The sequence below is a fragment of the Cyprinus carpio genome, chromosome B5 (genome assembly GCF_018340385.1).
Source record: "Cyprinus carpio isolate SPL01 chromosome B5, ASM1834038v1, whole genome shotgun sequence".
Classification (NCBI taxonomy): domain Eukaryota; kingdom Metazoa; phylum Chordata; class Actinopteri; order Cypriniformes; family Cyprinidae; genus Cyprinus; species Cyprinus carpio.
The window spans coordinates 4,229,277-4,257,106 of record NC_056601.1 but is presented as its reverse complement, the minus strand read 5'-3'; the positions used below and the strand labels follow the sequence as shown (position 1 = coordinate 4,257,106).

The following is a 27,830-nucleotide window of genomic DNA, read 5'->3' as shown; positions in this document are numbered from 1 at the left end:
GAGGAGGAACCAGTGGGACAGGGAAAGAATAATGAGATGTGTGTGTGTAAATGAGAAAAAAAAAAAAAAATCACATGTACATTTCTGTTTTATTTTTTGCAAGATTTAGCATTTCAAAAATAATGCAAGGGAGTATGTGTGTATTTTTTGTGAGTAGGTATGTATGTGTGTGTGTGTGTTTGCACGTACCTTTGTCTGGTTTTGCTGAAAGCTTTAATAACAGCGGTTTTTCTTCTTGGTATTGTGGACTTCATTTTCTGCATATTGAAAGAACACACATTTGCACACTGGTTATACACATCACAAATTTATCAAACACATATATCACATAATACTTCATTCAAGTATTAATGATTGAAGAGAAAACTAAAACAAATATTAATTTATTTAGTAACTATAGCAACCATCTGTGCAGTAATAGAAGAAACCATTCACGCCAGATAATCTCCTTTCTGCATATGACATCTGCTGTGAACGCTTCACTGACCTATCAATAAGAAGAGTTGGTTAGGGCTTGTCACCCTTTGTTTAGTAAAAAAGAAATAAATAAATAGATCACAGGCAAAATTGCAAAAAAAAAAAAAAAAGAATGCACAATATTAGTCTTTTATTATTAATGGAAATTATTTCATAATCTCTAACAAATACAAAAGGATCCTAATAGAATCAAAAAAGATTTTCACAAAGGATCAAATAAGATTATTTTACACATGGTCCTGCATAATTTTAACTCAAATAATTGAGTTTACTATGGGCTTCCGATTTCATGAATGTGTATATGAAGTGTTGAGTCTCTATCTATGATAGCCCAGTAAGCATGCATACATATCACAGAGACATCTGTCATAGATCTGGAAAGCACTGCAGTCTAAAATTGGCAGGGAACGTGTGGAGACATAATGCAGATGAGCAGATGCTCTTAAAAGAGAAACATCATATAGTGAAACACATAAAGTACGCCTGGGCAACATGCACATGTAATATCAGGACACATGGGTCTGAATGAGAAAAAAGAAAAAAAAACTGACAGTACAATCCATGTGAATCATGTATCTTGTTTCAAAGTCCTGAATATGTATACCCCATATGTTTAAAGATTAAAAAAAAAAAAAAAAAAAAAAAGAGATTAATTCCAACTGAATAAATTTACACATCGTAATAACAGCATTAACTACAATAACATCAAATAAAAAACTTTGCAACTTTAGTTATGTACCTTCTGTCCTCAATCTCTGGCAAACTTTTTAAATCAATTAGGAAAATTAGGAAATTAAATCAATTAGGAAAGTCCCTGTGCTAAAGCGCAGACATCATTGTATGAACCACAAATTGAAAAGCAGGTTCTCAACTAAATGTAGAGAAGGTTCGACTTAAAAAAAAAAAAAGTGTGACAAATGTAACTTTATTCCTTAATCATTAACATCACCACATGCCAAGTAAGCATAGAATTAACCTCTAACCTATTTAACAACAAATTATATCAATACCCTTCTAAATAAAATAAACTCAATTTCTTTCACTCATAGATCCAAATATTTTTTTAACAGCATTCCACGAGTTATGCAATTTTGTGCTATGACTAGAATGGAATCCATTTAATGTGAATTTAATGTTAATATGCAATACCGAGAAAGGCAGAAGAGCTTTTTCTAAGGATTGAATGCTCTTGAGTGTTTGAGTAATGCATTGAATGTATAGTGTGCGAGGTGGCAGGCATCAAAGCTGGCCATGCACTCCCCCTTCTAAACACTATCTGACTTAACACACTGTAATCTAAACAGCATCTTCATTTGTCCTGCTCCTTCGTCGTCATCCTCCTCTTCCTCCTCCACTCGGCCTGAGCACATTAGCTGGAGGGCCTTTCCCTTTCATTTTATTTCATCAAATGAAAAAGAACCTCCAGTGAATAGCCACAGAAAATGCCACACACAAACACACACTGACACAACACAACACCTTCAGCATCATTGCTTTGTCCTCCAAAGCTTATTAAAACATCCACTAACATGAGCAGCTTTCAGCAAATTAATCCCATTACTGGCCCAAAAAATACTACTAATAACAGTATTTTCAATTTTTTTCAACAACTTTTATTTTGATAATCTTTGTTGAATACAGGCCAATCTGCTCTTGCTGTGTAGCCTTTAAGCAAAACGTTACACTGAAATATGCAGCAATTACCTCCAGGAACCAGAACAAGAGGCTATATTTAGTTTAGATAGAGGCTTTTGTATTTAGATACCATTTACCACCAGTACCAATATTAAATATGAGCTAAAAGCATGCATTACCACTAAATGCATAACACGTTTAAGAAAAAGTCTGACGTACAGCTCACATACCCTCAGTTTGAGGTCCAATCAAGGACACTTCATGTGAACTTACACACAAACACACACACACACCTTTTCTTCCACAGGCCTCGTCACCGGTCCACTTCTGGTAGAATGAAGGTCAGTGCCGTTTGAGACCCTCTGATGTGGACTCATTTTCATCCATCTCCCTCAATCTTCCTCGGCAAGGGTTCTCTAAATCTTCTCATTCACAGAAAACATGCATCAATTCCTACAAAGGAAAGGATATCGGATTGTCTTTGAGAATATTATTATTTTTTTTCAATCATAAAGGGGTTTGATTTTATCACCCTGATGAGAAGTTGTCTGGATCTTGGTGTGAGGAACTTTACCCACACAACCCATCTCCCGTCCCCCCACAACTTTTTCTTTTCCCTTTAATTTTCATTACTGTCCTCTTCCTTTCGCCCTCCCTCCTTGGCAAGGCTTACTCATTTCTTGAGTTTTCTTTCTCTCTCTGTCCCGTTTCCATCACACATTCTTTCTGTCTCACTCTCTCTCTAAATATGGACATGGAGGTTCAGTGTTCTACATTCACTAAAGTTCCAAGGCCCCCCACTGGATGTTATTGTCACTACATGAACTATGAAAATTAAATTCAGCTTTGCAAACAGCAGCAATTCAGTATCTTGAATGCTGCTTTGAAACCGTACATGATGACCGTTTAACAGTCCAGCTTCGTGCTGAACGTTCATTGCAGAACTAATGGCCACATCTCAAGCAAATTTTCACAGGTTCATGAACCAACTTGTAAAAAATTCCGGTAAATAGAAGACAAACTAGCTAGCTTTTGAACTGTAATATATCAAGCAGCAACTAACAAAGAAAATAAAAAATTCAAAAAGCTTTAGAAAGTTTTAATTCACGGGTCATAAGACCTGCAGAGGAAGCTCTGCCCACCAGTGCAAAGAGCTGTGGTCTGAGGTCACACAAGAGGTTTTGTCACATTGCCTACATCTTGTCACTTCTTCCCTCACAAAATTATCAGCACTTTGACACAGACAGAGCCAAAATATAATTTTTTTTGTCAATTTTTATTTTATTGGTTATGCATTTACTTAGACCTTATTTATTTGCCTTCTATGAATTCGGAAACATCATTTATAAAGATGTTTACATTTAGTCATTTAGCAGATGCTTTACACCAAAGCGACTTACAAATGAGGACAACAGAAGAAAACAAACCAACTTTACCATATAATTTGTCATTTCATTAGAGTGGCCCAAAGTGTTACATTTAAAGGGCACTCTAAATGTACACATTTCATTGCATTAAACAAATACACCAAGCAGCATCTGCCAACAATTGAGGTTTGACCTTTTCTCTCTTTTTTTTGGTCTTAAAAAAAGGTTTTTTTACATGTACAATACGCTGATAATTATCCAATATCACTAAATCAATAAATTAAACAAAAATAAATTAAAATGGCTTTTTCTCTGTTTCGACATCAAAACATAAACAGACTTTGAAAAACCATCAGAACACATGAGTTTAAGAAGAGAGAGAAGTTGGAGTAATAGGGGAAAACCATTGTGTGCCAATCACTTTTTCATTCCAATTAAGAGTTTAAAGAACACTGTGTAACACTCTTTTTGTCTGTTCTGTTCTCAGTGTGTGCTTGTGTAGGTGTCTTTGTAAAGAGTGAAATCTTTGTAAGAGTGCAAGGGTCTGGTACACAGCTGGAAGAATTCCCAGAGCTAAAGATAGAGAATCAAGGGCTTAAAAATCACCAGAACTCATGCAGGGTCAAATTTATTCATTCATTCATTCATTCTGCCATATAAAAAAGTGCAGCTTTGCACTAAGAAAGTCGTACAGGAGAGGCTGATGAAAACACTTGCTTAAGACTCATCATGAAGTAACAAACCCAACTTCTCCTTTAAGACAAACTGAATATTAGAACTTCCCCTTTAAGATATGGGCCACAACATTAGCTGGTTGAGTGTTGAAATGATGATTGCACACACATCTGATTATTAACAAAGATATGGAAAGCTCACTCACACCTCACACATGGCCACACATACAAACTCATACACAAAATAAGCACAACACACAACCACACAATGAGCAAGAGAACCCTATAATTTTGTCCACTGTATATTTATAATCAGAGATTAACAAGCAAGAAGAACTTCTACTCTAGCTGACAGTATTTAAATATCATTAAAAAACATACCCAAACACACACACACACACACACTTACATAAGTAGTACATATTGATGCACAAATATAACCGGACTGGACACACACACTGTAATAAGCTAACAAATGCACACAGCAAAATTATGAGACATTATTAAAACATTCAACAGAAAGTAAACTAACTAAATAGATTTTTATTCCACATTTGATGCTTTGATAAAAGCAGATAAAAGCATCTATGTATGCCTGTGAGAGTGTGATACGAGTGTATGTGAGTCATCATGACTAGTGTGGTTGTATGCTTTGCTGATCTATATCTCCATTTAGTCACACTGAAAAGCTGCAGTCAAGATCTGATCCAAACCAGAAACAAAACCTGCACAAGCGAGACCCAGATCTCTCCGAACCAAGCTTCTGATTAAATAAAGCTATACCTTAAAACAACTTCCTTTCTCTCTTTTATTTGTGTGTGTGCTATTTTGGCTACTGCAGATAACTGCATGACAAGCAGAAAAACAGAGAAGAGGTGTCTCTTCGAAGGAAGTGTCTTTTTCTTTAGAAGGTGTAACTGAAGTTTCTCTCTCTCTTTTTTTCTTTCTTTCTTTCTTTCAAACACACTCTATGAGAATCAGGCCTGAAACACTGCTGTTGTGACACGCTCTCAGCCGCAGTGTTGAGGGTGGAGGCTGCTGCTGAGCGGTCATAGTTGTGAGTCATGATCACTGAACATAAGCTTTATTGAGTGAATTCAGGAAGAAAAAAAAAGTAAATCATGTCCAATTCCATACATATTCTGATCCGGTTTCATAGATATAAAATTGGAGGGTATGAGTCACGCCGGATACATGTTTGTATAGTCGTTTCTCCATCTGCTGTTTTTTAGCATCTCGTGTGTGTGTGTGTGTTTGTGTGTGTGTGTGTGTGTGTGTGTGTGTGTGTGTGTGTGTGTGTGCTGCAAATCTTACAATATGAATGTAACTGCACATTAACATAATTGTCAACCTCAGTAGCATGCATGCCTTCAATAACATGCACTACACACTCTCTCCATTTCCAGAACTGCATTATCATAATTACCATCCTTTGCACTCTCATTATGCTCCTCTTCTTTTATCTTGTCTTCCAATTAAAATTTTATGAACGGCAATGAAAAAAATAAATCAATGAACAGCCGATGATCCAGTAAGATCTTCATTTCCACAGGAGCCAGCACTATCACTTAATAAATTCATGTAACCTGGAAAGGATGTCAAATGTGTTGGCTCTTCCACACAGGACCTTACAGGATCCTCCTCATCAACACAAGCGAGTAGCAGCTACACAAACTAATGAATTAGTAGTTTGGGCACTGTTAAAGGGCAGTTGCTCAACAAACGTTCTTAAAATACATTTTAAACACTGTATAATTCCTGTTTACACAACACAGTCACTATGTGCACTGTTCATTTTAGACTTGGATCATGTCATGTCAGTTAAGCTTATCCTCTACAGCAACAGCGTGAGGAAAATTAGGAAAGTTTCAGCATGTCTCTATGTCATTATCTTTATATGGTGAGGCACATGTAACAAATTTAATTGGAATTATGCAAATGTAAACTTAAAGTGCTTCTTCAGCCCCTGAGACCCATGAAATCTACTAAATGATATTACAGGCTTCACTGTTCTTGGCACTGTTTTTGTCATTTAAGGCAGCATGAGTCTGGCAATGGAAATATGTGAGCTTTTGTTTCTATCCCGCATCGTCTTGTGAGACAGATTCACAAGCTGGTCGATGGACCACCGATGCTGCATGCTGTGCCGTGACTCATCTAACATGAGGAAAACATTGAGGAATACAACACATTTGCATTAATCATAGTCCATAATTCATGTGAATCTGCAAAAACCACTTTTGAAGCTTTTATGCAGCTGTGTTTGAATGCTAGTATTTTAGCATTCACTTAAAGTAACTTGCAGTATACACATATTACTGGAGCAACCTCGAGTTAATTGTCTTTCTCAAGGACACATAAAGGACTCATGACCTGCTTTTACTCAACAGTCAATTTGGTTTCTCTTTTAAAACATAATTTATTCCACTGTAAATTCCAAATAGAGCTGACTTAAAAAAAAAAAAACTGTTTCCTCACAAAGGTCACTGGACTAAACTCTGCTTGAAGAATGTCTTTTACTGACATCCATTCAAAATAGCCATCCCGTTCTCACCCCCAACATAGCCATGGCTTACAAAATGAAGGTGATGATACACAGGACACTTTTTCTTGGGCACTTTTTCATTTAGAACTGGATACTTTAGATTGGTCGTGGGCTCTGTGTCTCATCTGGTTGCCCGCTGACAGCAATATTGCCCAGCAACATTGCTCAAAAAGTTTCTCTGTGTATCTTCACCTTGATAGGACATACCCATAACGTGGCAAATTGGCTTGTAAGTTGACAGTGTTACATGCAACGGTTGTTTTTCTGCTGCATTCGGCAAGTTGGTGGGTGTTAATTTCAGTTCTTAAACACAACACTGATAGCTCATGGCTCACAGGGGCAGATGTTTTCACTTCTTTTTACTTTTGATGAGACCAAAAGTTATTTAGCACTAACTTTAAGTTTGTTTAGGTTTTTAACCAGCCGAAGCAATGGGAATGTGCAAGTTTGAACAGTAAGTCTGTTCTCTTCAATGCATGTACACTGAACAATTAAATTTTCATAAAAGCACATTGCAGTGTGCTAAAATGACAGTAAGTGGCAGGAAGGCACAGCGGGTGTAAATGCCCAGGACAGCCAAACACTCAAGTTTAATTAGACTGAACGAGCACACAGCCGGCGACCTGTTCGCATTAACTTGACTATTCCTAAACCTGTCTGATGATTCAATCATTCTTAATGGGGCAAAAGACTCATCATCAGCCATTAAATTAGTTGTTTCCTATCCTTGCATGTATGAAAAAAAAAACATTGCTATTAACAACAATGTGAATGTCTTTACAAAAATAGAGTATTTATTTATTATTAATTTATATTACTTCTGGTGAAATATAAAAATAATTGGCTACTGAATCATTTAATTGTTTGAATGGATCAGGGCTGAATTTCTTCAAAAGCATCATAAGCCTAAGCATAAGTGGATTGCAGAGTCCATTAATGCCAATGGTTTCAGCACAGCCCAGGTTGGTTTAATATAATCATTTTGAATTATTTAGTAACTTATCTAAAATTCAGCTTATGAAGTACAAAGGCAATCAAACTACAAGATCCAGTGACACCAATGAGCTTGATGCCTGACAAGGCCAACCGCTTATGGGAAGGTCTGTGGTTGAAACTGTGCTCAGTTGTCAGCAATGTTGAGACATGAGGAAAAAAGTGTGAAAACTCTCACAACACCAGACCTAAGAGCATCCAGCACCCTCACCAGAAATTCACACAATACCACATGACAGCTAAGTACAAAAACACCAATCAACCACAAGAGCACTCCTTGAAGAATTCGCCCATTGCAACTGGACTCTAAAAACAGCTCAGCTGCTGGCAGCACTACGAGCCTCAAACTTAAACATTTCCCTGTGTTCTCAAATTGTTTAAAAGGCACCTAAAGGATGAAAGCAAAAGCTTCTTAATCAGACTGGCAAAGAATCAGTTCCTCGCTTCTCAAAGTGATGTTCACATTATTTACAAATTACACTTCAGTAAACTGTAACCAATCAATTCCAGAAAACAATGCTGAGCAGCAGGAGGGCCTGTTTTTTTACACACTGCACTTTAATAGAGTAAATGAACCCACATACTGATTAAAAAGTTTTGTTGAAATGAATTTGAATATCAAACATTTTCAATATAAACAACATTTCTATTACTGAGGAGGGAAAAAAGCATGTTTATGTCAAGAAGAGAACTGCTGGGTTGTGTTTGTGTTATTAAGTGCATTAAAGTAGAAATGAATCCCAAATCCATCCAACAGTTTTCAAAGGCTGCAGGTTTAATGCCGCTAGAAGCTGGCAGAACAGGCTCTCCACACTCCACAGGAGAACCAAAATTAATATCACCTCACTGTGTTCTTTTCAAGCCCGCATTTATTCATCAGACCAGAATTCAAGAGTGATCTATAATAACATACTAGCATAAGTTACCGCTTTCCTCAACCGAAAGGTTTGTGTTTGTATCATAGGATATAATGCTCACATTTACTAAAATAAAAATTACCAATTGTATGCACACACACATACACACACACACAGACCACACACACTGAATGTATTTCAAGTGTGGAAATTATTGGTAGCTTGGAGTCCAAATGGAGTCAGAAATTCTGCCGACATAAGGCACATCTAAGGATTGTGCACACTGAATGAAAAGTCTGTAAAAATTGTGCTCTGTGTGTAGTGTTAATATAAAGGAATTTTCTGTATTGATTTGTTGTCACAGGTATGTTTTCTCATATTTTGAATTACGCATTGCATTGCATTGTGTTGCATTTTAGGTTAAAATGTCTGTAAACTTAACAGGAATAGACACTGGTTCTTCTAGAACAGTATCTATTTTTCTATCTATTTTTTACAAGAAAGGCCAACCCAATATAACACACAGGGCTACAGTTTGTGGAGTAATTTGGCGGGAGAGTTTGTGGCTGTTATTGCAAACTCAGAGCTTTTTTTTTTCTTTAACATTTCACAACTACTTTTACATATAGTGTTGTCTCTTAGCCTCCAGATATTTCCTGCTCTAAAGCCTGCGTGTTATCTTCCCCCTTTTACTTCCTCCTCGTGCTGGTGTCTTATTAGTGATCACACACTTGCTGTCCGCTTCACACAAACACTCATCAGCGCCTGATACATACATGCCCCGAAGAGCACACGTCCCCATGGCGGGCCAACCCGAGGAGCCCTGTGGATCCGACCAACGGTGAAGCAAGGAACGCAAAGGTTTGAAAATCTTCTCAGCTAGGCAAGAAAGATAACACCAGAAACTAGTATTAAAATAGGAAGAGAAGTGAAGAGAAACTGAGAGCTGCATGGTGGGTGAAAAGAAAGCTCCATTAAATAATCTAAAATGATAACTTTCATAGGATTTAGATTTTTTCTTTCAGTCCTTTTTTCATATTTTAGCTCATAATTACCTTAATAATCTTAATTTTAGATAAATTAAGAATCATTGCTCATTAAGCTTGTTCAAGTATATCTGACAAACGGGAGGAAGAGGGAGGAGTGAGAGGGACAGATCTTCCTGAACTAAATGTGTTTTAATATTGTTTCCCCCCCCCCTCATCTCTCTAGGTCTATCCATACATCTACTGGTCTCTCTCTGATCTAGACTCTTCTCTTAGAGTATTTGACAGACTGTGGTTGACACTCAATTTAAGGGGGTGTCAGTTTGTCAAATACCCCAAGAGAGGGGGCACGAGTCTCCAAAGTTCTCCATCATCTCGTTTGATACAAGCGAGCCCAGTTACACCCTCATGTTCAACCGTTTGCAGCAGCGCATGTGTAAGTTTAACTACTTATGCTCAGTGCTGTGTAGATTGCTTACAAATTGTAGTCTTTTACTGATTGTTACTCTGTTACATGATAAAAATTGTAGTCAGTAATGTAATCCAGATTACTAATTTTAGGTTATGTATTCTGGCTACTTTTGAGTTACTTTTGGATTACTTTTGGCCTAATTGGTTTATAGATTTGAATGGGATTCTTGTTAGAAAAAGCAAAGATAAAGTGTATTCTGTTATAAACATCATGAAACACATAAAATTTTACATTACTCCAGGATTTCCCAAACTAGGGTAAAGAAGTGCTGATGGCTTCTGAGTTTATATAACAAAAATTAATTATTAAATCATAAAAATTTAAATGAGTAATTTAAATAACATTTTTACATTTTAAGATTTTATGTTTACCTGCATGTCAGGGTGACATCAGAGAACTGTGAACATGTGAATGTGTTGTTAAATTATTATATATAAATATTAACATGTATAATTGACTGAGAGGTGCTTTCGTACTCAAACTCAGAAGCATGGACTGCAAATTAATTTGCATGACATTTATGTGGCCATTCTATATTGTGAATGTTCGAAGCTAAATGATATGACAGTAGAATTTTTTAGAAATGAATTTTTTAATCATGTAATCCATAAAAAGTAATTGTAATCTGATTATTACCCTTTTTAGTACTACATTTTTGGAATCTGATTACATCATCCAGATTACATGTAATCCGTTTCTACCCATCACTGCTTATTCTTGTGCAAAATGTCTAAGGAAAATATCAAATAAGCAGAAGCACGGGATGTTTTCCATATCATTTTTTCATTTATAGTGTATGTTTGTATTTTTTGGCTCTATATTGCTGCGATCTTTCTGAATGGATAAACAGGTAGATTGGATAAATAGATGAAAAATACAAATGTCAGAAAAGTACTATTAATGCAGTGCTCCCTGTGTCACAGATCATTACATTATAATAAAGTACTCTTACACTCTCAACATGATTTAGACAACCAGAGTTTAGCATGCTGATCATACTGATAGCTGCTGATGACAGTTTGCATTAACAAGTTCCTCGCTACAGACAACTGGAATTGTGAAATTTGTGTTTCATTGTTAGTATGTGTTAATGTGTGTAGGAGTGTGCTATTTGTTATCTGTTAATTAAATCTAACCATGTTTTGTTTATATTTAGTATGTCAATTCTGTGTACAGTGGCTGTTTATTGGAATATTAAACAATTATTACTAATGGAAATTTCTCTTTTAGAAATTACATTTTATCGGGTTAATAAGAAAAGTACATTTGCATTTAAAGAAAGAAATGCCAGTGCTTGCAAGGCTGCAAAAGATTGTTATTCAAGTTTTTGTTAAGCTTAGGTGCTTTATATATAAAACATAAACAGATATAATCTACAAAAAGCAAAGTATAAAAAGAGTGTATATGCTAATTAACTGCAGAAATTAGTAGTGGTGGGGGAAGAAGACGATTTTAAACAGAATGTTTGAAGAATAACAATACACTGATGGTCTTTGCATACACTGTTTTAATAAGAAACCTTCTTCAAGCAAAGCTGTTGTAAAGCTGGTTGTTTTCTTATACTATCAGTAACATGTAGGGCCCCTAGAACAGCCTGAGATTAAGCATGGGTTATAAGATGATTCTTGAGTTCACCGCCTGGGTTTTCTTTGGATGTAGGACCTTAGACTTACTAGCCCGAAGCTTTAAGAGGTATTGATCTAATGGTCTAATGCTGTGTAGCCTAACAACATTATTAACTTACTGTTTGAAGAATTCAGTTTGACTCACACATTCCCATTGATCCAGAAGGATGTGGTTTTAAACTTCCAAACATGCAGGTGAGTTGGACGTGGGTCATCTGAAGTCTAATTCACAGAATTATCATCAAATGCCTTGTGCCTATAAGTGCAATTATTGTAATACATTTTAAAAAGATCTTTCAAGCCAGCAGCTGCTCAATGAAACTTTTTTGGTTAAAATTATCCAAAATGAATTACTGAGCAAGGACATAACCAACAAGTGTTCAAAACTATCTCCTTACCTTAGCCCAATTCACAACGGTAAGCTTTTAATATTGTTTTAGAATTTGAGTGGTTTGGGTTGTTCGTCTTTGAGTCTTTATGTTGCGTCTGTATAAGAAGGAGTCCCAGCTAGTAGGTTACATCACGTGTGTGGATGTTTCAGGTGCCAGATCATTTGTAGCCTCTTCTTACAGCAGCTATAATAATTAAACTTGTCAGAAATTAAATAGAGTCTTAAACGATGTGTGATGGCAATGAAACTCATGTAAGTGACTAAAATTAGATTATATTGCAGTTTTAAATATGCATTTGATTACAGATAGATGGGATTACAGTACTTACAAAAGATGTGTATATTAAAGAGAATGAGTTCTAATCGAACATTAAATAGATCTTGAAGGTTAAAAAACTATTTATTTCGATTACATTCAAATGTCAAAGTATAATCATAATAATTTGCACGGTTTGACATGATCTGAGCTAACTTTGCGATCATTAGATTTATTCACCACTGGTAGCACGATTTATTGTAAAACCTTTTTTTAGTTGGTCAGAACAAAACTGGCAGACATGTTACTTGCTCAGATGACATGTGAAACTTCTTATTTTGGACATACTTCCAAGACGTAGTATCTGTAATTCCGAAGTACAGTGAATTTCCACACTGGTGTGTTGACTGACAGCCCACACACACACACCTCAAAACATTAGATTCATCTGCGCTGAGGAGCTGTGCGTGTTTCAAACACAGATGGCGACAAAGAGACAAAACTTCTTTAATGGAGCTTTAAAGGGGTCATGACATAGATTTTTTTATTATATTAATATGTTCCTTAAGGTTTACTTACAATTTAAATAAAGTTTTTTGTACAAAAAAATAAATAAAAATAAATATGTGTAAAAAATATATTATTTTCAACCATCATTCTGACCCCTCTGTCTAAAATGACCTGTTTTAAGGGCGTGTCCTTTAAGGCTTATTTGGAATCGGCCACTGTTATGATTGGCTAACATCATTGTATATGAAACAGTATCAACGGCAAATACAAATACAAATCCTGCCGCACCACAGACTACCCACACAGTTTTCCATAAAATCACATTATATTTGTCCCAAATTATTGTAAATGTACATAAGGACTTCATCCTAGGCTTGAAGATTGTGTGCTGTGCATCTTTCAACACAACGTTTGTCTTTCTGTCAGTATGCTTTATATAGAGAGCTAATAATAGCCTTAGATCATGTTTTCTCTTTCGGTTTGGTCTGTTTTGTCAAACACTGTACTTCAAACTAATTCAAACTTTGTTCATTCCTGAAGTGAACTTTTCTGTTGACTGTTTTGGACTGCTGTCTTAACTGGGTGCAATACGTTGGAGCTGTAGATGTGGCTTCTCCTCTGGTGTGTGACACGTTCGTACTCCACCCATCATGTATTAAAAATGTGCGTACGCAGTTTTCTGACATATATACTTCAACTTCTTTGGTGACTAATATCAATGGTATGACATATTTCAGATGCGTCCGAAATTATAAAAACATATAGGCTATATATATATTTAGTTGTTTGATCAAAATTCTTGTTAGGGGCAATTTGGTAGCTGTTGGATATTGGTAGGGAAATGTCCCTGTTAGGTCCCTGTTCCCAAATCAAACTCTCCCTATTTCAAAGGCCAGACTAAAAAAATGTGTCTTCAACTGGGACCTAAAAACCTCTATAGAAGGATCCTGCCGAATATACAGGGGAAGGCTGTTCCACAATTGTGGACCTACTACTGAAAAGGCGCGGTCACCTTTTGACTTGTTTTTGGACCGAGGAACAGTCAACAACGACTGATTTACTGATCTAAGTGACATAGCCGATGTGTAAGACCTTAAGAGATTGCTAATATAATTTGGGGACAAGTTGTGTTTAGCTTTAAAAACCAATAATAAAATCTTAAAATCAATCCTAGACTTGACTGGTAGCCAGTGGAGAGAAGATAGCACCGGAGTAATGTGTTCCCTTTTTTTTGTGCCCGTCAAAAGCCTAGCTGGGGCAAAAGATCAAGGCAAATTTGATTTCTCATGTCATGACCCTTTTAAGGAAAGAAATATTCACCCTATTTGTGGCTGTGTTAAGATTTTTTTGGGGTGATATACAGAGGCATACTAGTGGGTCACATTCATTTTATTGTTTTGTGTAATTTCAAAGTACCATGTTCATATGCTTCAAAACAGAAGCAAAACAAAAACAGCTTTGGAAAAGAAAAACAGATCTTACTGTATATTAAGTGTTAAATTAACATGGAAATTGTACATGTGACTGCTAGTGTATCATTTGCTGCTCACTGCCTCTTGTTTTCCTCGCTGATCTTTGATCTCTTGCGGGACGTGAACTGTCATTCCGTCCATCCAGCGCTCCACAGTCACCTGACACCCCAAACGAGATCTGAGCCAATGACAGAACAGCAGCAAAAATCATTAGCAAAATGAACAAAAAAAAAAAGAATGCCAATTTTTGCAATATAGTTTAACTACAAACTGTTTAGTTAGTATGTTATTATTTTCTATTTTAGAAACCATTAAGGATACTACATAACTTCTAGCACATTGTTATGTCAAACGTATATACGTTCTGAATGGCATCTAAATTCCTTGAAGTTTATCTGCGAATTTGCTTCAGTGTCTGTGAATATAAAAGTTGCCATTTTATGTTTTATGTTGAGGATGTAGTGAGGATGTAGCTGATTGGACTCATGTATGATGCATTTGATTGAGATAATTAACCTTCTAACAATGCACTTCAGTTTACTTGTGCTCAGCTCAGTTTTATTTCATTTGCACATTGTTGATACCTTACAGTACTCTTTTTCTTGTCATAATTCAGCAACAATTTAAGTAAAATCACTTCTTTATTGTCTAAGATGCACTGATGTGATTACAGACATCCCACCCAGCAAAATCTCATTTCAGGGAGGTAGCATTACCCCCCACCCCACCCCCACCCATGAATAATTGATGAATAAAACTCTTCAATTAAAGTAAGGTTAGCACCAAAATCATAGCTGTTGTACCTTAGCCTTTTCATTTGCTTTCATGCTCAAACATAATACTAATACTCGGGGTGATTCATTCAATAGTATTTGTGCACATTGTAATGCAGAATGTGATGCTTATCAGAGACACATTCAAGATACATGTATAAAAGGTGGAAATGGTAACTGCATGCTCGCAAACAATTTTTGTTACTAGATCACTAAAACTGCATATAAATACCCTGGAAACAGGGCTTCTCTCTCTCTCACTCGATTTCCAGGAGTCTCTAGGAGTTTCCCATTTGCAAGAGTCAGGGAGCTGCTATCAATAAGCAGGAGACTCACAGACCTTCTGTGAGAGGTGGAATGTCTGTGACTGGCACCGGATGAATCCTTCTAAATCAATTAAAGCTCTACTGACTTTACAATGACACTTTAGATCCAGGTGTCTTACGTCTTGGTGAGTCCGTAAGCCAAATCCAGCATGTCAACCTCATCATCCACCACTGGCTCCAGTTTGTCATACACACTCTCCTCAAATATCAGGTGACAGGTGGAACAGGCCAGAGTGCCCTCGCATGCTCCTAAGACACACACACACACACACACGTTGAGTTTGATGTTTTCTGAGGACATTCCATAGACGTACATGTGATGGTTTTTATATCGTACGAACATTATTTATTATCCCCTTACTTTTTGGCTAAGAATCCCAAAAACATTTTTATTCTTTTTATTCAAGAATGCATAGCATCTAAATAAATAGGTAAACATAATTCCTGTACATAGTACCTTTCATATATTTTAATATTTGCACTGACCGAAGAAATTATTTGTGGGATGATAGTAAAATATAAATGTAAAATGGCAAAAATAAAATAAAAATATGACGCAAAATGATTTTGTGTTTAAAGGTATAAAGTAAGAATATTAAAAAGCAAAAATAAACAGTTTATAGGTGCAGTTGGGTATTCTAAATGTTTTTTTCAGTTGTATGTGCCAGCAAGCGCCTTCCTTTTGACAGCATTTAAAAAAGATGGGAATTAGATTGATCACATGAAGCCAAAATAACACAAAAAAATAAATAAATAAATAAAAATGGTCTTAATTACCAAAGCCACTGATGTCAAGATTCTTCTTGATGACCACGTCAAGAAGAGTCTCTCCCTCTGTGACAAACACGCTGCTCTTTACCCCCGACTGATTTACAAAGTGCACCAGCACTTTAGAGCCCGAAGAACTGAGAACACACACAGATAAACACACTGAACTCATTTCATTGCACTGATCTTCTTAGTAGAGACATTCTTACTGACGAAAAAAAAAAAAAAAAAAAATAGCATTGTAAACAATGGATTGCCTTGATGAGTCAAATAGTGTTTAAGTGAAATACAGTTTCTGAGCAGGAACAAGGGTTATTTTATAATTTGTTTAGTATGCATTTTAAAGAGGTAGAATCTGCAGTGTTCTGCACTGATTTAACTCTTGATTACACAAGGATTTTGATTAATTTGTAATCTCTTAATCGTTCATGTGCAATGGAGGACCCAATGATTGCTCAGTTGGGAATTAATGAATTTCCTTTAAATCACTGACAATGACACACTCAGCGGACACCTTTGAATTTTGTGATTCCAGACCAAATGAAAAAAACAACCTTTAATTAGACATTTGTCAAAGAACCTCATGACATTAACGTGATCTTCTGGCCTATCTCAGTCTTTAAACAGCACGGTTAAATAGCAAAGCCCAAAAAAAGGCTACAATTTGAGTGTTTTTGGACTTGCTATAAAGTAGAAAATGAAAAGTAGATTACCATCCTCTCAACACAAGAAAAATGACCCTGACTAGGGCATTTGTCCTTGTCATTGCGTTTATGTGAACAGTCATAATTGAGTTATGGGTTTCGTTATTTGTCTGTCCAAGTATACATGACGTTATGCGTAAATGAATATTTGAGTCATTAAATACACATCATGCGCACAGCGGTGAGGCCAACTGTAGGTTGATTAATGTGTATACATGCTGGACCGTGTTGAGCTACAAATCATATTATCTAAGTCTGTTAGTCCAACTCTGCAAAAATCTGACTGGTACAATTTTAGTCAGATTTAAGAGTTTATTCTAAAAAGTGACTATTCTTTGCAAACTTGCTTTGGGACAATTTGAGTTTTAAATTTAAGTGAATTAGGTGGTTCTGTGAAGCAGATGACAAATGCCATGTCAGATTTTTCATATGACTGTTCCCGTTCTAGACTTTTCTGTGATGACTCATGCACTATGCACAGGAGACTCTGAACACATTTCATTGTCACCCATCCATGAATAGCACATTGTTACATCCCTGCATAGTTTGACAGCTGTGTACCTTTTTTTCTTTGGGTTATACTTCCTCAATCACACTCTTCTAAATTTGGATTTTCATACTAATATGTTATTTATGTTAGTTGTGCTAATTAATGGAGGTTGTTGCAAGTTTCTGAGGCCATATATTTTAACTATTTCTTTCATATATAGAGACATATGTATGAGGGAAAAGGGGGTACTTAAAAAAAGGTGATAATAGATTCGGGGAAGTATGACATGCTGGCTGGGTTTTATGTGAAGAAATGGCGTGTAGTCTTGAGGAGAGCCAAAAATGCTGATGGCCCCAGGTTTTTATAAATATAGCCCACTTCCAAACAAATAAAATTCCACTAAATTCCATTTTTTTTTTCCCTTCATCACCCACACACATTAGCTCATGACAGATGCACTTCTTTATTACGAAATATTATACATTTAAATCGGAAACGTAACACGGAAGAAGCCTAAACCAAATTATTGTGAATAAATAACTTTTTTTTCTGTGTTTTTGTCCTGTCACTGTCATTCTGTTGCATTGTGGAAGCTTCTGTCACAAAAACAAATTCTTCATATGTGTCCACACATACCTGGCAATAAAGCTCATTCTGATTCTGATTCTGATTCAGTGTGCAGGGATGATGGGTTTTCTAGACCTGGATGAGCTCAATCCTTCAGATGGAAATACAGAATGGATAGGTGACAAGAAACGGCTGATAATAATGGCCAGCCTGACATGTAGGACTTGATGATCAATACCAGGCCTTTGACACTGAATTCTAATAAATACTGGCGGCCTAACAGGAAAAGGAATGAGTACAAAAGATTTTCCAGGATTCTGACAGCCCGGTCATGTAAGAGGTACAGGACTTTAATGAGGAGCTGGGTGGAGTAGATTTTCGAGAAAGGACTCATTATATTTTTGCATGATCAAAAGAGATTTGGTGAAGGGAGTTTTTGGTCAGGAGGGAGAAGACAGTCTTGTTGAGCTTGAGTCAAAAGCAATCAGTAACCATCCAGTCTGATATGTCAAGGAATGCACAGATCGTTTCTCAGATTACAGATGCAAAGGCAGATGGGGGAATGAGTTTGTGTTATCTGCGCAGCATTGATAGAAACACCATCTGATTACAAGCTGTTCCAAACAATCTGGTGTGGGTGGGTGGAGAAGAAAAGCACCTCTGATTCCTGTGGAACCCCGGTGGGTTGATAAGAGTGGGCTATTTCACCTTATTTTAGAGCATAATAAAAGATTTGATGTTCACCACACAACGCTGAAGACAGCAAATGTTTCTCCTGTATATTGTGTGGATTAAAGCTAAGAAAACAAAGGTCTAAGGTCATGTGATGTATAAACTAATGAGAGTTCTAGTGATCTTTCAAGGAGATGCTGTGGGCAAAACATTCCCAAAGCCAATGATATAATTTGCTGATTTAAAATTCCTTACACACTTGTTATTTTCATGTTTTAGGAAACGCAGTAAACACAGTGCCGGCGCTGTGGTGGGGCATTCGAGGGCCGTGCCCCCCCTAGCGGTCATTGATGCCCCTCCTACAGGCCATGGCGTGGCCCAAAAAAAAAAAATCCCTTTTAGTTATTATTTTAATATTAAATGTTCAAACTGTAACTTAAAGTAAATAAAATAAAAATAATGGGGAAAATGCATAATTTTGGTTGCTCATGGCACGTTAACTAGGCTTCGTCATGGTGAATGCTTATTGGTCGCCGAGTAAACTTGTTACATTTGATTTGCAGCGCGCGCGCAAAATCCATTTCAAGTTGAAGAACAGTTTGTCCGTCTATATTATAGACAGTTGTTAGCAGCTAAAAAAAAAAAAAAAAAAAAACAGGTGAATTGTTGATGAATGTTTGTGGGTTCTAACTGCATTTGTGTTTTATACTTGGCTGTCTGTAAAGATATACGGGCTTATGTCATTTCTGCTTGGTGCGTGCATAAACTGTTGGGAGGTGTGTAACCCAGGTTAAAACCAAGTATTAGCATAAAGTAATAGCAGAAAATACATTTATTTTTGTCCTTTATTTATTTTGTTTAGAAAATGAGTCCTTTAGAGTATTTAAAGTCCTTGAAACCCTAAGAAAAAAACGGTGTTTAAAGAAATTATTTTTATTTGTTGAAGCACACTTTGTATTTTCTGTATTTTATTTTTTCCATTTCCTGTATTTTCTTTTCTTTTATCTATTTCTCAAGTTCTACAGAATTTGCATTCTACGCAAATCAAAAACTACAAAATCAGTTAAACCTTATACCCTGTGTGAGTGGCTCATTATTGTTGTGACATCCTTATTCTCTGCAGGCGAATTTTAGTCTTCAGTTGGTCCATACGCAGACATTTGTGTGATGATGTCCAACTCGTTTTATTAAGAAAAAAAAGCCTTAAGTTTTCAGAAACATCTATACGAAAACACTTTGTCTGATGGGGACATTTTTTTGCCGGTTATTCAAAGCTTCAAACTGATTCAGTGTTTTATTTTTGTCGTCGTAATTTGTAAATTATTTAAGTATAAAAAATATATAGCTATTCATTGTAGGCCAATTTTATGTTTTTTTATTTAGCCTATATTATATTTATATTATTATTTTCTGTCCTGTTCTGTTGTTTAGGCTATCTGTTCTGGGCCGGGTTTTCCCTCGATGTAGCCTAGCATATCTTAGCTCTTAAAAGCGCTCTCTACGTGCAAGGTTATAAACGTTAGCCGCAATTCCTCACGCGTTTCCCAAAAATAAGTAGGCTACTGAAACTCATAGAACGCGAGAATGAGTCGCTGTCCATTCGCTGACGTGCTGAACTAGGCTATACTAACCTTATATTGAATCGTATTCTGAACGTTTAACCTAACAATCGTCATCTGTTGTGTGTATTAGGAATCAAGACAGGTATTAAAAAACAAAAAAAAAAAAAAAAAAAAAAAAAAAAATTATATAATGACATTTTATATAGATAGATCATTGGAGCTAACATTATAGGGTAGAATGTCATTCTATATAGATCATTGGAACCGTATCCGGTCGGCAAAACAGCAAATTTCAGCGCTGTCTTCTGTTCCTCTTTTAGATAAAACCCCAAGTCTAAAGGCCCGTTCACACCAAGGACGATAACTATAAAGATAACGATAAAGATATAGTTCTAAAAATCGTTTTCAGTATTAAAGAACAGCAGCGTCCACACCACAACTATAACGATAAAGACAAAGAAAAACGATATCGTTGGAATCACTTTCAAAACGTTTTTTTTTTTCCAGCTAATGAACGAAAAAAAAATTGACAGCCAATCAGAATCCATCCTGTTGTAACGCGCTCGAGAATTTAAAGCGCCAGACGAGCGTGCGCTTAGAATAAACAGAAGATATCGTTCGCTGGTGTGGACGCTAATATCGTTATCTTTATAGTCATCGTTCTTTGTGTGAACGGGCCTTAAATCTTTCATTGTCATTCTATATAGATCTTTCAGATTTAGGTCTGGATTTCCATGCTACTATGATGTTGCCAATGCGTCAAAAAAAAATATTTATCAAACGACAGTGCCCCCCCCGCCGATGATCCAATGCCCCTCCAGTAGATCTGCTCTGACGCCGACTCTGAGTAAACATACAAAAAAAATCATTTTCTCACCCTCATGCCATTCCAAACCAAAATTATTTTTATTATTATGTTGAACACAAAAGATGTCGGGTTTTTTGTTGTTGTTTTGTTTGTTTGTTTGTTTTTTTGTATGGACAAAAACTTTTCTTCATGAGAAACTTTTCTATTGCGCATAAGAAAAATATGTCACATCTCAGGTCAAGTTTACACTACTGCTTGAACTTGTACACGCACACAAACCTACTAGTTACTAAGAGCAATAACAGTTAGTCATTCATTGCACACATCATCTATCTTTCATCAGAGAATGGCTGAATCTAACAAGAGGGGTATTATAGAGTGTGACATGAAGTATAATGTGTTAGAATGGTCTCGAAAAAGGAACCCAAAGTGTTTCATTCTCACTCAAGCGAACTGTAATTTATTCTCCACATACTGTAGAATCATAGATTATTTCTTGTTAAAAATACTCTTTATATTCAGTAATCTGTACCTTAAGGTTAATAAACCTGGGTCTGTGTGCAGTTAGATTAGCGACATGCACATAATATGTTATTTTTAATTGTACATTTAAATTAAATGAGCAAATAAAAATAGTCAAACCTCATTGGCTACGTTGCTCATGAAGATGGCTTTTAATGCGGTGACGAGATATTGCTTGTGATTGTTTTAAGATATCTAGAAGTTACATATTCCACGTTCAGACACAAAGCATTATGTGAAACAACAAGAAAATCACATTTGATCCTTACCCATTTGGCTGGGATTGACTGCAGAGTCTGAGAACTGTGTGAAGAAATCTTGGATGGGTCCGCGTGGATCCTGGGTGGCACAATGGAGCCAAACTGGAACGGAGCAGGACCTGTACACACTTACGAAAGGCCATGCTGTCCTGCTGTGCAAGCATGTGTGCATGTGGGTCTATGAATGAGGAGGCTCTGCATCTAATTTTGGGGTGTTCTTTGTTTCAAGGACAAAGCTGCAAGCTCCATGGTAAGGCCAACCCTGAGGTGGACAAGGTTAAACACACAGAGAAAAGGAGAGAGAGTGAAGCCTTGGTCTTAAAGGGATAGCTCACCCATTAATTACTCACCCTCATGTCGTTCCAAACCTGTAAGACATTCATTCATCTTCAGAACAAGATATTTTTTGTTTTTGTGCACAAAGAAAACACAAATAAAGACTTTATTCAATAATTCTTCTCTTCCGGGTCAGTCTCCACTGCTATTCATGAGAGCATCACGACGCATGTGCTGTGCTTTGTTTACAAGCAGATGAATGCACATGTATGCGTCTCATGGTACTGTCATGAATGCACAGGGGAGAACAACCCGAAAGAGAAGAAATCATTGAATATAGTCATTATTTTTGTTTTCTTTGCACACAAAAAGTCTTCTCGTAGCTTCTCAAAATTAAGGTTGAAACACTGAAGTCACATGGACTATTTTAGGAATGTCTTTACTACCTTTCTGGGCCTTGAAAGTGGTAGTTGCATTGCTGTCTATGCAGGAACAGAAAGCTCTCGGATTTCATCAAAAATGCCTTCCGATTTGTTTTCTGAAGATGAACGAAAGTCTTATGGGTTTGGAACGACATGAGGATGAGTAATTCATGAATTACTCATTTTCATTTTTGAGTGAAAGATCCATTTAAAGATCATGAATAACTTACAGAAAAGAAACCAGCTCAAGACAATACACATTTCCTTATCTTTATAGTATACTTTAAAATTCAGTTCTTGACAGGATTTTGTCATCTGATGGTATCCTGTAATACTGGGTCATGGTGCACTCAGATGTTGATCTTGGGATCAAATCAGATCATGAGATTCTGTTCAGATCAAATGAAGGATCACAGGAGTCCCGTCAAAGTCAAACTTAAGGCACTCTCTCCCCATACAATCTCAGAAAGATTTTTTATCGTTTTTCATATTTGACCTTGACAGACTATGTAAAGAAAACAGAGAGAGAATTCCCACATCAAAGAAAATATGTAATCATCATTATGGACCAGTAGCAGTTTGAATGTATTAAATGCACTTGTGCATCATGAGAAGAAACTCCAAACCTTCCTTTGGCCAGATTTAGTTTGAAATTACATCACACCCGTTTGTTCTTCTATTTCTCTTTAAGTGTACTGGAGCCTTAAGAATAGAGATTTGGATTGCGGTGTGTCCTTATGGTTCAGATTGTATACATAGCTTTGGGTTAAGGCCAGGTTTTTTTTTTTTTTTTTAATCCTAAATTAGTAGTGGTTGACCTATTCAGGTTTTTGAATGGGCAACATTGATATAATATATCTTAACGGCCTCCCCAAAACCCCTGGAAGAATGCAAATTTGAAGTCTGCCACCTTGCCTTATGGGCACTAAGTTCAAACCACTTCAGATCTGCAGGAAAATTATATTATTCCAATGTTAAGTCGTTAATTGGCACCAAAAACCCCAAACAGCATCCCAAAACCTTCACTTGTGACCACTGAACTCTCATTCATGCCATTAAAGAGACCTCCAATATGAGTCATTAGCATTGTTAACACAACTGTGAATATCAGCATGCATTACTAATTGTTGCGTGCTTTCATAATAGTGTAGTATTTGTGCAAAGCATTTGTGAAGTTAAGGAAAAAAGAATTACCTTGGAATCTTGAAAAGCCTGCAGTATGACATTCAGTGTCTGGGTTTTTTGTTTGTCAATAACATTCAATTTGACTGAAACTATTTATATGAGACCACTTCTTTTAAATACTGCAATTTTGGGTTTAGTATAATTGCCTTGCTAAAAACCGCTTCACAGAATACTTACCCATTATCATCTTTGATATTTTTGAGGTAAGTGGAGGATGTTCTCCTAAAACTGACAAAATAAATAAATAAATAACTAAAATAAAACCTACCTATGCTTGCTGTTAAGCACATATAACAATGGATGCAGGCACAATGGATGCAGCCATTTATTTACAAAGATCATCATCCGAACACATACACTGAATCATTCATACACTGAAACAAAAATTGCTAAAAGAGTTTCGGATACTTAATTAAAAGTATTTCAATAATAATGACTGAAATAATAACAAGTTATTATTCGCTGAAAATAATTTTAGCTATTGTTTGTTGGGTACACAGTACATGGGCTCTGATCCACATTCTTTGTGTGTGTGTGTGTGTGTGTGTGTGTGTGTGTGTGTGTGTGTGTGTGTGTGTGTGTGTGTGTGTGTGTGTGTGTGTGTGTGTGTGTGTGTGTGTGTGTGTGTGTGTGTGTGTGTGTGTTGTTTCTGATATACTGTTGATCACTACTGTGAATACTGCGTGATTGCACCAAGGTTTCCTGGGAAACTTCATTCATTCATTCATTCATTCATTCATTCATTCATTCATTCATTCATTCATTCATTCAGCCCTATAAGGAATAAATTAAAAAACACTTTGAACTTTGACTAAATATAATTGTCACATAACTAAATATTCAAAAAAATATATAATATGATTTAGTATATAATATAATTCAGTATAATAATAAAGTTTAATAGTTTTTTATTTACTTTATTAATATTATTAATTTCTAATTAATTATGAGCACCATAGGGGGAAAGTATAATAGAATTGTCAGTTCTTAGTCATGGTCTTATAAACCGACAATGCTTTTGGTTTGTCGCTCTGACCAGCAAAAATGTGAACAAAACTCTTTTAAAATTATTTAAACAGACCAGCTAATCAACTTAGGCCATTTGAAGTTTTTATGAAGCTTTTTTTTCTCCTTCTTCTTCTTCATCTTTTCTCAGCAGGGATAAAATAGCATTTCACAGAGTCCAATAATTTTATGTTACAAAACATTCACAGCTGGGCCAACAAATATTGGCTTTATGATGAGATACAAAGGGAGCAGCTTTGATCTTAAGGTCATAAATAATTTTTAGACGACAAATCAGCCTTGCAAGAAATACACACAAAAACAAGTATAGTGTTCATCATTTTGTTTCTCAGTGTGAAATCGATCCATTCTGAGAAAACAGTTCTAAAATAACTTTAAAAGATATTTCTAAGGATATTGATTATTTTTCCAGAACCTCTTATAGTGTACATATCTGGGTAATAATGTTTGAGCATCAGGCAGCGTTATTATAGTTAACAAAAATTGAAACTAAAACCATGAAACGAAAGAAAGAATGAAAGAAAGAAGGAAAGAAAGAAAAACTTTACTGGAAAAAATAAATGTTAACTGAAATAAAAAATAAAAACTTTTTATTTCATTTTAATTTAGTTTATGTATTAAAATAACACTAATAAAAATAGAAAACAGAAAAACAGAAATAGAAAAATAAAAATAATAAAAACTATAGAGACATACATTTACTTATTTGTAGTATTCCTGGTAAAATTTATTAAATTTTTTATTTTTTTTTAATTAAAATGTATCTATCTATCTATCTATCTATCTATCTATCTATCTATCTATCTATCTATTATTATTATTATTATTATTATTATTATTATTTATCATTACTTATATTTATTATTTATAAATAGTAACACTCAATCTCTCAAACATACAGTATTAAAATCTATTATGTCATTAGGGACATGGCCATAGCCAGGCCTTGAAAATTAGTGAGGTCCAGGGGGTTTCTATAATAACCCCCTTATTATAGAATTGTGTTATAATAACCCCCATAAATACAACTAAATATATACACTATTATCAAATAAAAAAAAAACAATATAAAAAAATTTTTAAAAAAAATATTTTATCTATGATCATTATTAAATAACACCCTAAAAACACATATTAATTACTGCATAAAATTTTGTTTAAACTTTAGGATGCTATATTTATGGGGTGGATAATTTTATCAGTTGTTTTATTCATGCAACCATACATTTTGCTGTTATAGTTTTTATTTATAACCATTATATAGCTGATAACTTTGTCTAGTACTCTTATGAATATTTATATAGCATGATTTGTAAAAGTTTAACTACGGACGCTAAACATATTGAATTAAACTGAATTATACATGCAGACATTCATATGAGTTTAACATCAAATTAGTCATTCAGAGAACAAATTTTATTTTTGAACATTAAAAATTTACAGAGGCCCGGACCTCGGTGACCTCATAGCTGGCTACAGACCTGATTAAGGAATATTCAGGAGCTGATAGATGCCATTTCACTTGAACTGTCAACATGTTTCCCCAATTGCTTGGCTCTATCTAGAATCTGATGTGCTTCTGATTGTGGTGCTGATCGCTTTCATTGACTGAAAGATTGTAAAGATGCCAGCTGGTTCTCTGTGAGTAAAACAAATCTTGCACGCTCTTGTGAAATACTTATATAATTAAATATATAAATACTTAGTAGTACAGTTTCACTTTATCCTCTTCAAACCCTTAGAAATGCTCACTCTCCTATTTCATGCTTTTTAAAGCAAAAACCTTGACACTGAGCCAAAGAGAGCTAAGGGGGCAAGAAACTACCACTGGAGCTCCAAGAAAAACCTTTCTATCTATGAATGTACTGCACAAGCTAACAATTTTGAATGTGAAGGATAATTTACAGTCAGACTTCGTGGGAGACATACTTATAAAAACACTTTATGTTTTGTATCTGTCAGCTCCAGAGGCTTTCTGAAGGACAACAGGAAGAATTTTAACCTTCAACTGATAACGGTGTCCATTAACGTGTGCTTGATTGCCTTGAGAAACTTGAAGGCTGTTGTGTAACCAAACATCTGAAAATCACTGGACACATGTAACCACTCCAAACCCGAAACACTCCATACCCACAGGCCTTGGCAACTATTGTGAAAAGCGAAGGTTTGAATGTTTTTTTTTTTTTTTTTTTCACAATAAAAATGTGCATAACAAATAAAGAAAAGAGGTATCATAAACAGCAGACAGAAAACAAGTCACAGATTTTTAAAGTGTCTCTGACACCTTTTGCCTTTAGTTTTTTGTCTGAATTGTTTCCCTTGTAATGTACACTGTACACTGTATTAATAATGTACACTGTATGAAGGCTGGAGGGGTTATCCACACACATGCTTTAAGTTATGATTGTATTCAGTATAATTCAAAGAGCTAAATGTCTCTAGGAAAGAAAGAAATATTAAATACAACACTTGATTTCCAGTTCCAGGGACACTTACCTGTTTTCACCCTGTTATAATCATTCATGATGCTTGCCATCTTATCTGTAGAGAAAAATAATCACAGAAGAGCATTAATCTGGGCTGAAACATACCATTCTTTTTTAACAGCCAAGATTTTGTATGAACATTGCAAAATTTCTCATTCATATATTGTTGTACAGTCTACTGTTTTATTCCCGATTTATCTGCCTATTTTGCTAATGTACTGAAGCTGCAAGCTGAAAATGTATTCTTTAATAAATATCTTTATAATCATAGCCAACAAAGCAGGATTCATCAGAGCAGGAGCAGGATTCATCCAATATAATAAAAAAGGAACACACACAATTTTTGATTTAGACAGTTGAATGCAGAAAAGCCATTCTGATGCGATGAAAAATGTTTTATAAGAAATAGTCAAAATAGCTAAAAGGACATGGAACAGAAAATTAGAAATCATTTCCATATTTTTTGTGAAAATGGACAGCTACATTTGTCAACATGACACTTTTTCAGATAATATGTCCTCTTTGGAGATAGCAGGTTCTCTGAGGTTGACCATGATCTAGTAAGAGATGCTTTTCAAAAGATTAGGTTGTTCATGTTTTTAGCATTCTATTTTTGTTTAGTTTCTGTCTGTACCAGCTAGAATTGCAGATCAAAGAACACAGAAATTTAAATGTTCTTCTTTCGTCATCATTTTCTTATAGGACCCTTATAAATCATTTGAG

The 27,830-nt window shown here is 35.5% G+C and overlaps 2 protein-coding genes and 1 long non-coding RNA gene across 7 annotated transcripts in view; 1 reads left to right on the top strand and 2 right to left on the bottom strand.

Annotated features, from left to right (window-relative positions):
• The window catches only part of LOC109090004 (rho GTPase-activating protein 20-like), a 33,605-nt gene extending 30,808 nt beyond the window's left edge, over positions 1-2,797 (bottom strand). For 2 of the 5 annotated variants that reach the window (XM_042723727.1, XM_042723724.1), the window contains exons 1-2: positions 2,406-2,784; positions 190-257 (exon numbers count right to left, since the gene is read on the bottom strand). Coding sequence is in view for 4 of the 5 variants with exons in the window: in XM_042723724.1 (XP_042579658.1) it covers positions 190-257; positions 2,406-2,495 (158 nt within the window). In the remaining variant the exon portion in view is untranslated. Of the gene's footprint in view, positions 1-189; positions 258-2,405 lie in introns of all 5 variants that reach the window. The other 3 variants (XM_042723725.1, XM_042723726.1, XM_042723728.1) reach the window with 3 other exon arrangements.
• Positions 2,798-9,233: 6,436 nt separating this feature from the next.
• On the top strand, positions 9,234-11,224 carry LOC122137417. Its single transcript, XR_006154819.1, has 2 exons — positions 9,234-9,409; positions 9,761-11,224. It is a non-coding gene; the product is annotated as an uncharacterized LOC122137417 (long non-coding RNA).
• Positions 11,225-14,159: 2,935 nt separating this feature from the next.
• On the bottom strand, positions 14,160-21,986 carry fdx1b (ferredoxin 1b). The gene is made up of 4 exons (XM_019097402.2): positions 21,722-21,986; positions 16,137-16,264; positions 15,479-15,608; positions 14,160-14,438 (listed from the first exon to the last, which is right to left on the bottom strand). Exons 1-4 carry the CDS (start codon positions 21,874-21,876, stop codon positions 14,324-14,326), a joined length of 528 nt encoding a protein of 175 aa, XP_018952947.1. The 5' UTR covers positions 21,877-21,986; the 3' UTR covers positions 14,160-14,323.
• Positions 21,987-27,830: the final 5,844 nt, after the last annotated feature.

What these genes read in the sequence shown, in the direction of transcription:
- fdx1b (XM_019097402.2), bottom strand. Translation starts at nt 21,876, where the DNA reads ATGCTTGCACAGCAGGACAGCATGGCCTTTCGTAAGTGTGTACAGGTC. An exon ending in AGTCAATCCCAGCCAAATGG is followed by an intron (nt 16,265 to 21,721) that starts GTAAGGATCAAA and finishes GTGTGTTCTCAG; the next exon opens with TTCTTCGGGCTCTAAAGTGC. An exon ending in GCTTACGGACTCACCAAGAC is followed by an intron (nt 14,439 to 15,478) that starts GTAAGACACCTG and finishes TCATTGGCTCAG; the next exon opens with ATCTCGTTTGGGGTGTCAGG.